Genomic DNA, 9169 nt, shown 5'->3' on the forward strand with positions numbered 1-9169 from the left:
CAATCAGCAAGTTCAACAGTTAACAGTCTAAGTTCTTCAGACCCCTGCCGACGCAAGCAGTCGACAGCGGTCTTGGGGACTACACCCAGTGGGTTCACTGAGAGTGACCCCACTGGCATGCACCTCAAGCAGGCATGTCCTATTGAGATGCATGTTATCACCTACGCCTCCGAGGCCAATACTACCCGACCTGAGTACAACTTACTCTCGGGGACTCTTACCATAAGTGCACTCCGACTGCAACAAATACTCGCACTCGGTAATCCTATCTACAGACACAACCAAACTCAAGGCGAAATGTATAAAGACAACTGTCGGTGCAAGCACTCGACAGAAGTCTCAGGGACTACACCCACTGGGTTCACTCAGAGTGAACCCATTGCAAACAACACCCGCTATTCAAGAACACCCAGTGGGTTACAGGGGAAAAGTAAATACTGACTAGACCACTTACTCGGATATCATCGCGCAGCTCCAAGCTCCGCTGGTACAAGGCCGCAACGGAGTCATAAGCCCTCTTGGCTTCTCCAGCCATCAGCTCCGCCTGCACCATAGCCCCCTTGGCCGCTCCCACCTGCTCCTCCGGAAGACGCCGGATGCTGAATTCAACATTCGACGAACCTGGAATCGTCGGAGGTTCCTGGGGCATCCCAAGGTCCGCCCCAGTCGGCTCCTCCCCCACCAGCACTGGTTCAGTCGGTGGCGGCGCTTCAGTCGGCGGGACGTCGGCGACAGGAGCGGCAGCAGGAGGAGCAGCCTCAAGAACAGGCTCCACGGCGGGGTCGGCTCTCCCCTGGTCGTCCTCGTCCAGGCAAATCGCCCCTGACAAGCCGAATGACATGACGTCTTAGAAAAAGAAAGAAACAAGCCCTATGATAGAATTGGAGACGCGATGGGATAAAACACCCGACTCTCCTACAACGCACCTGGCTGGGACGAAACGACGTTGTCCGTATCCATGGGGTCGTCCCCTTGGCGGGCCGGAGAGGTGGCAGAGGTAGCGACCCTGTCGAGTGAAATCCATTCGACCTGTAAACAGGAGTTCACTCGGATAACAGAAAGAGCCGAAAGCTAGATACACTTACGTGGAGGTGACAGGGATAGCAACCCTCATTCGCGGCAGAGCCTTCCGAGGCTTAGGCCCACTCGGCTTGGGCGCCCTGGAAGACTGGCCCGCGGGCTCAGCGGCGGCGTCCCTCGCCCTCTTGGTGCCTCGAACACTCGGGACCACCGAAGCACTAGGCGGAGCACTCGACGACGCAGGAGGAGCTGAAGGGACGGCGGGCTCGTGTCGGCGCTTGGTCCGATGCTCTGGTCGTGGAGGTGGCGAGTCTTGCTCCTCATCTTCTTCCTCTTCCTCGCTGTCCTCCTCCTCCGATTCCCCGCTGTCGGAGACGTATTCGGCGCTCTCCACGCTGCCCTCCTGGCTGCCTTCCTCCTCTTCCTCCTTCGGATTCCCATTCGAGACGGGGGAGAACCAGTTGGTCCACGCCTGCATAAAGTTCAGTCGGAAACATTAGGCATCACACGGAGATATAAGCAAACGACTGGAATTAAGACAGTTCAATGCACTTGACAAGTGCCACTCACCTGATTCGGTGGAGGATGATCCGCGTTGTAAGGCTTCACTCGGCGAGCTCCTTGGGGATTCCCACAGGGACCCGTGATTTGGACCACCCACGAGGTCACCCTCTCCTCGGTCACGCCCACCACGTTGGTCCGAGTGGAGTCTTCGGGCCCCGTGTAATGCCACATAGCATGGTCGCGAGCCTGCAGAGGCTGGATCCGCCGACCAAGGAAGACTTCCAGCAGGTCTATACCGGTGACCCCCCTCCTGACGACATCCACGAGTGCCTCAACCAAAGGCTGGATGTCGTTCTTCTTGGCCTTCGAGAGCGCGAGCTGCTTAGGCGGGGCGGGCCAGTCTAGACTAAAAGGAGGCAGCCCAGTCGATGCATTCGGACAGGCGATGTCCTGGCAGTAGAACCACGTCGACTGCCAGTTCCTAACCGACTCACTCAACTGGAGAGCAGGATAGCTACTCCGACTCTTCTTCTGGAATCCTAAACCTCCGCAGAGCTGGAGGAGGTGCGTCTTATCATCCGACTGACTAAGACGTTTGATAGTTTGGGATCGGGCGGAGAAGATGTGTTTGAACAAACCCCAATGGGGGGGCAACCGATGAAACACTCGCACAAAACAATAAAGGCAGAAAGATGGGCGATGGCATTCAGAGGAAAGTGGTGAAGTTGGGCCCCGAAGTGATTCATGATGCCCTTAAAGAAAGGATGCGGGGGCAAAGAAATACCTCGGTGGACATGGCTGAGAAGCAAGACGCGCTCCCCCTCCCGAGGCGCTGGCTCGACCTCGTCGTCCGCCGACAGTCTCCAGGACTTATGAACGAGCATCCCGTGCTCCACCAGCTCCAGCAGATCTCCCTCCGTCACCGTGGAGGGGAGGAAGTCTCCTTGGATCCACCCCGCCGGCAGCGGCCGCTGCCGCCGCTGGGCAGCCGTCGCCGCCTTGCTCTTCTTCTTCCTCGCCTCCATCTTGCTGGTCTGGCCCTTGGTCATGGAGGCGACGGCGAACCCTCGAGAGGGAGGAAAAGGAAGGAGTGTTGGGGCGCTGGAGGTGGCAAGGAAGACGGAGCAGGCAAGAGCGAAAGATTCGGCGAGCGTAACGAAGAAGCCTCGCCGCCCAGATTTAAATAGAGTTCCGACTGGGTCGCTGGCGGGTGGCCCCGGAATCTTATCCGCCCGACCGGCCACGGCGATATCAGTGGAGGAGTTGAAGGCGCGAGAATCGAGGCGTCAGGCGCTACTCGAGCTCGCTGGCGTCATCCCCGCTGAGCGCGCGGAACCCGAAATTTGAGATCCCGGAAAATCTGCTGCTGTCAGTTGACCGGTCACATCAAAAGATGCCGCAGAAACACTCGGTTCCCGACAATCTGTTTCGCAAGCACTTCCACTCGGATCGTTGGTCAGGAAAGATAAAATGGATAGAGGCAAGCAACGCCCAAGCCGAATCTAGTCCAGTCGGATCTGAACCTCAAGCACCGCTTCGTCGTTTCAACCCCAATCCATTCGGGGACTAATGATGGGGTCATAGTCATAGGGTAGGTTCATAGGCGTGCCATACAGGTCCTACCCAAGGACTACCCCACACAAAGGACAGGACCCTAAGTCTGCCCCGACTGAATTAAGGAGTCCCCATCATCCAGTCGGTAACAGGCCCTGAATCATCCAGTCGGAGACTAGCATTCGGAGCACACCAGGCTAACCGACTAAATACACTCGGTACATCGTAACCTCTCTGGAGAGAAACTGTCGTACGTTTCCGGGCGCATTTATTAGCGTTTAGAGCATACGTTACCTGTAACGTACGCATTCAACCCCCGTTACTCCACCCCTGTACCAAAACCGTTGTGGAGGGCAGCGCACTCTATATAAGCCACCCTCCCCCACCGGTAAAGGGGTTACCAAATCATTGTATTCCATATTACACTCGGCAACAAGCTCCGAGAGCATTGAGACGTAGGGCTGTTACCTCCACCACAGAGGGGCCTGAACTCATACAACCTCGCTGTAGCTAGGACTCTCCCCATCTCATTCGTACCCTACACATCTACTGTCAGGATTATACCCACGACAGCAGAAAATTCAGCTAGTGTCTGAACCTAGCAAGTAAACGATTATAGCCATCTTGTTTGCTGTATCAACTAGGTGTCAAATTTAGTTTTACAGTTTTTAGTTTGGTCAGTTAAAGTTTACTTGTTTGCTGTATCTGAACCTGTAGGTGTCAAATTCAGTTTACGAAGGCAGAAAATTCAGCTAGTGTCTCAACCTAGCAAGTAAACGATTCTAGCCATCTTGTTTGCTGTATCAACTATCTAAAATTCAGTTCTCTACCATAAGATCCAAGCACACTAACATTTTTCAGATAGGAAGTATGCAGTAGCGAGGTGGGTTGAGGAAGGGGGGGATGTGGTGGGGGCTGTACCTTGGTTGGGGCGAGGGCAGTACGTGGCGGCTCCAAGTCCCCGGGATCTGGATCACAAGCCGCACCATCCATGTCTTCTCCCGTGCCAGCCGTCTTTGCCCCTGCACGGACCTTTTTTTCTTTCTTGAGGAAGAAGAAGTGATGGGGGGGGGGGTGGAAGCAGGAGTGCGGAAAAGAATACGCAGGCCGGGTAAAGGTCGGCCTGCTAAACTGATGGGTGGGCACGTGGTTCTTTTTCTTTCTTGGACCTTCATGTTTTTGTGTTAACGGGTGCGCTAGGCGGCCCGTTTAGGGATTTGGTTCTTTTTGCGGTGACGGGCCCTTCGCAATTTTTCGACCTGATGCGGGAAAGAAAACAGTTGGTTTTTTTCACTGATCAATTTTATGACTGAATACTCAGCCACGTGTCAATCATTTAGTGGAACAAAAAAACAACCTGACACTAATTTAAATTCAGACATCTGTTCATTAGTCACTCCCTATACTTAAGAACGAAAGGAGTAGAAGACAAAAGTGACATGTCACACCAGGCACCACCAGCCGCAGCAGCTGCAGTGCTAGTGCTGTTGCTGTTCAAACGTGCAACAAAGTCTACGCGCTGTTGCGTGAAAAACGTGGCGGGTCACCCTTCCTGCAGCAGCGATTCCCGGACAGTTCGTGTCCGTCACCCAACCCCGACGGCGACGTACGTACATGCAACGAAACCGGCCAACCCCGAACCGAATTCCGGCGACGGTTTGTTTGTGCGTGCAGCTGGACAACACATCTCTGTCTCTCTCATTGTCTCACACCCTCTCTCTCTCTCTCAAAGAAGAATAATCAATTTGCTCTTAGTAGTATATAGAGAATTCTCTTCAGAAATCCTGGCAGTCAAAGGGAATGTATGTAGGTGCAGGTGCTGCTATGACCAGAGCAGTGGATTATTTTTTCACTTTGACCTGCCTGACTGGCAATCATGGATTTAGCATGCAAAATGGAGTATCTTTTTCTTCAGAAATCCAGCAGGCAGAGAAGTTGGTCAGAGAGAATGTATGTTTGGCCAAGACCCAAGAGTTTTTGCCAATAGTTACATCTTAGGACATGTTTGTGACTGCTTCAATTCATCAACATCAGTTTCACTTCGTTAAATTCAGTTTAGAGCAGTTTTATATAAAAGATATAGCATTATCAAGATAATGTTTGGCTTCTATCTAACTCCAGCTTCATGAATAGAAAAAAAATAAAGGGATATTCACTTACTGATGACAGTGGTGAGTAATTTTCCCCCAACTTCAGTTTCTAGAGTTTTTTAAAACACCCTCTCAAGAGCTTCATAAAAACTTTGAAGTTGTACCCCAAATTCTAGTTTTTTTCGGAGCGGCATATCGTGAAGAACCCGTTTAACTTGTTTTTTCTAAAGTAGAGCTGAATTTTAAAGAACAGAGCAATCTTAAACAGGCTCTTACTACCACACATGCTCTACACACGCAACTAGTTCACTTCACCATTTTTGGAATTCCACTCTAATTAACTTCTGTACGTACACAAACACAAGATTGGTTGGGTAATTCCTCACCAACGAACAATCTTACTACCACACATGATCTACACAAGCTCAGATCAGGGCCGTCCGTTGCTCTGATCGGACGGCTACGGCGGATCTAAAATGTTTCTGTGGAGGCACTGAACCTTGTTGAACGGCTAGCTAGGGGACGACGACGACCTTGACGACCTCCACGTCGTCGGGCTTGCCGTTGCCGGAGCACTCGCGCCCCACGGCGGCGTCCTCCAGCATTTGCACCACGGACCTCATCGACGGCCTCACCGCCGGCGTGCGGCTCGTGCACAGCACCGCCACGCGCAGCACCCGCACGGCCTCCTCCTTCTCCCACTCCTCCCGCGCCGCCGACGCGTCCAGCAGCGCCATGGCCTTGTCGCGCCCGTTCCCGGGCCCGTCCAGCCGCCGGGACGCCCACTCCACCACGTCCTCGCCGTCGGCCACCGCGGCGCGCCCCGTCGCCAGCTCCATCAGCACCACGCCGAAGCTGTACACGTCGCTCTTCTCGGTGACCTTGCGCGTGTAGGCGTACTCGGGCGCCATGTACCCCACCGTCCCCGCCACCGCGCCGCCGCCCGACGATGACCACGGCTCGCCCTGCTTGCCGCCGGCGTCGAGGATCTTGGCCAGCCCGAAGTCGGCGATGCGCGGCTTGAAGGCCTCGTCGAGCAGGATGTTGCTGGACTTGACGTCGCGGTGGAGGATGGGCCGGTCGCCGCAGCCGTGGTGGAGGTACTCCAGCCCCCTGGCGGCGCCCACGGCCACCTCGTACCGCTCCGGCCAGCCGAGGCCGCCCAGCTTCCTCGCCGTCGGGCCGTGCAGGCGCTCGTACAGGCTGCCGTTGGGTAGGTGCTCGTACACCAGCAGGCTGGCGGCGCCGTCCTCGCTCGTCACGCTGCACAGCAGCTTCACCACGTTGACGTGCCGTATTGAGCTCAGCGTGCCCACCTCCGCGTCGAACTCGCGGCACTGCCGCGCCGACGCCGACGCCGAACGCGGCAGCATGGCCGCCGTCGGCGCGGCGCTCGCGGGCGCGGCGGCGCGGGTACGGGTGATGTGCTTGACGGCCACCACGGTGCCGCACCCGAGCTTGACGCGGTACACGTTCCCGGAGCCGCCGCTGCCGATCAGGTTCTCGTCGCGGACGCCGCCGACGATCTCCCGCTCGTCGAACGCCATCATCCTGAACGACTTGACGTTCCAGGACCCCTTCTTCGCGAACAGCAGCTTGTTGCCGCCGGCCATGGCCGCGGCCTCCGCGTGCTGCCGGCGCTTCTTGATGAATATCACCACGCCGAGGACGGCGAGCAGGACCGCCATGCTGGCGAGGAGGCAGGTGACGAGCGTGCGCGCGGTGCTCCCCGAACGGCCACCGTCTCCCGGCGTGCAGCGGCGGAGGAAGCCGGCGCCGTTGTTGGCGCACAGGCCGGGGTTCCCCAGGAAGCTCTCGCCGTAGGCCGAGATGGCCAGCCCCGGCGGCACGGGCCCGTCGAGCCGGTTGTCCGACAGGTTCAGGTTGCTCAGCTTCAGCTCGGCGAGGATCGCCGGCACGGCGCCGGAGAGTTCGTTGCTCGACATGTCCAACCAATTCAGCCGCGTCAGGCCACGCAGCTCCGACGGGATGGCCCCGGCGAGCTTGTTCTTGGCGAGGTTCATCGTGCTGAGCGACGAGCACGAGCCGAGGGTCGCCGGGATGGCACCGCCGATCCCGTTCGCGGCAATGTCCAGGCTGTCGAGGTGGACCAGCTTGCCGATGCTCGCCGGTATCTCGCCGGAGAGCTCGTTCGACGACACGTCAATGCTCTGCAGATTCCCGGCGTCGCCTATCGACGACGGGATCGCGCCGGAGAATTTGTTCCCGGCGAGGAGGAGGCTGGTGAGGGACGCGGCCTTCCCGATGCCGTCGCCGATGCCCCCGGTGAACTGGTTCCCCTCGAGGTCGATGATCTCGGCTTTGGGAAGCGCCCAGAGTCCCTCGGGCACCTCGCCGGTGAGCGAGTTCTTGCTGACCCTGAACCTCAGCAGCGTGGTGCAGCTCGCGTACGCGGCCGGAATTTCGCCGGAGAAATTGTTCTCGAGCATCAGCAGCTTCAGCATGGTGCCGCGCTTGCACATGTCCGGCGGGATCGGTCCCGTGAGCGAGTTGGTCGACACGTCGATGAAGTTGACGTCCGACGAGCTCCCCAGTTTCCGCGGCAGCTCGCCGGTGAGGTTGTTGGTGTAGAGCGACAGGTTCACGAGCTCCTTGAAATCTCCGAACTCCTTGGGCACCTCGCCGGAGAGCCCGTTGAAGAAGAGCTGCAGTGAGACGAGCCGCGTGAGGGACCGGAGCTCCGAGAGATCGCCGGTGAGTGAGTTCTGGGACGCGTCGAAGAACTGCAGCTTGGTCAGCTTCCCGAACCCTCGCGGGAGAGCGCCGGTGAGGGAGCAGTTGTAGAGCTCGAGGCTCTGTAGATTCACGAGCTGGGAGATGGCCCGGGGTATCTCGCCGGTGAGGGGGTTGTCGGCGAGCTCGAGGTCGACGAGCTCGGTGAGCCGGCCGATGCCCGCGGGGATGGGGCCGACGATGTTGGCCGCAGAGAGGTAGAGCGCGGTGAGGTTGGTGAGCCCGAAGATCTCGGCCGGGAAGGACCTGGTGGGCGTGAGGTACGGGTTGTCCCCGGCGGAGAGCACCTGGAGGCCCTGCATGGCGGCGAGCGCGGACCAGGGGAAGGAGCCGGAGAAGGCGTTGGAGGAGAGGTTGAGCGTGCGGAGCCCGGCGAGCGGCGAGAGGTCGGGGATCTTACCGGAGAAGGAGTTGAAGGGGAGGCTGAGGTCCCGGAGCGCCACGCACGCGTCGACGCCGGCGATGGTCCCGGCGAGCGAGTTGGACGTGAGCGAGAGCGCGGCGAGCGATTTAAGCGAGCCGCAGAGGACGCCGAACGGGACGGACGCGGCGGAGACGTTGAGGTCGCGCACGGAGAGCGCGGTGACGGCGGTGCCGCGGCAGGTGACGCCGGCGAAGTTGCAGGGGCTGGACGCCGCGGCGTCCCAGGAAGAGAAGAAGGCGTCGGCCGCGGGAGGGATGGTGAGGGACGACTTGAAGGCCATGAGCGCGGCCACCTCGGGGGCCGTCGCGGCGGAGGCGGCATGGACGAGGGTGGAGAGGAGGAGGAGGAGGAGGTGGAAGTGGCCGGCGGGCGGCATGGCTGGGGAGGAGGAAAGGAAGCTTCTTTCTTTGTGTCAGAGCGCTTGGACTCCCTGCTGACCGAGCTCGGTTTTAAGGTTGCGGTTGGCTCGCGGGCCCCACCACTGCACTGTCCTACACTGTCATAGTGTGCTAACGATAGTGCCTAATAAGCTTCATGGATTTTTTTGATAACAATAAGCTTCATGGATTTGTGATTACAAGAGAGCAGTTATGGATTTGTGATTACGAGCATTTTTTTTATATACGATTTTTAATGACTTGCCTTTTTTGAAATACGATTTTTAATGATTTACCTCTTAGCGACGAATCAAATTTGGATTGTGAGGGATAAAAAAACATATATTGACTTGGGTGCTGTCATAAGAGCTATATCTGTATTATTAACTGGCAAAAGATACTAACCCCTCTCCTAGCTTCGTTAACCAAACTTTGAATTTAAACAT

At 57.3% G+C, this 9169-nt stretch overlaps 1 protein-coding gene across 1 annotated transcript; it reads right to left on the reverse strand.

Annotated features, from left to right (window-relative positions):
• Window positions 1-5394: 5394 nt before the first annotated feature.
• Window positions 5395-8781, reverse strand: LOC123397743 (receptor-like protein kinase 7). Its single transcript, XM_045092279.1, has one exon. It carries the CDS (start codon window positions 8720-8722, stop codon window positions 5684-5686), a length of 3039 nt encoding a protein of 1012 aa, XP_044948214.1. The 5' UTR covers window positions 8723-8781; the 3' UTR covers window positions 5395-5683.
• Window positions 8782-9169: the final 388 nt, after the last annotated feature.

The sequence above is a fragment of the Hordeum vulgare genome, chromosome 5H (genome assembly GCF_904849725.1).
Source record: "Hordeum vulgare subsp. vulgare chromosome 5H, MorexV3_pseudomolecules_assembly, whole genome shotgun sequence".
NCBI classification, from domain to species: Eukaryota; Viridiplantae; Streptophyta; class Magnoliopsida; order Poales; family Poaceae; genus Hordeum; species Hordeum vulgare.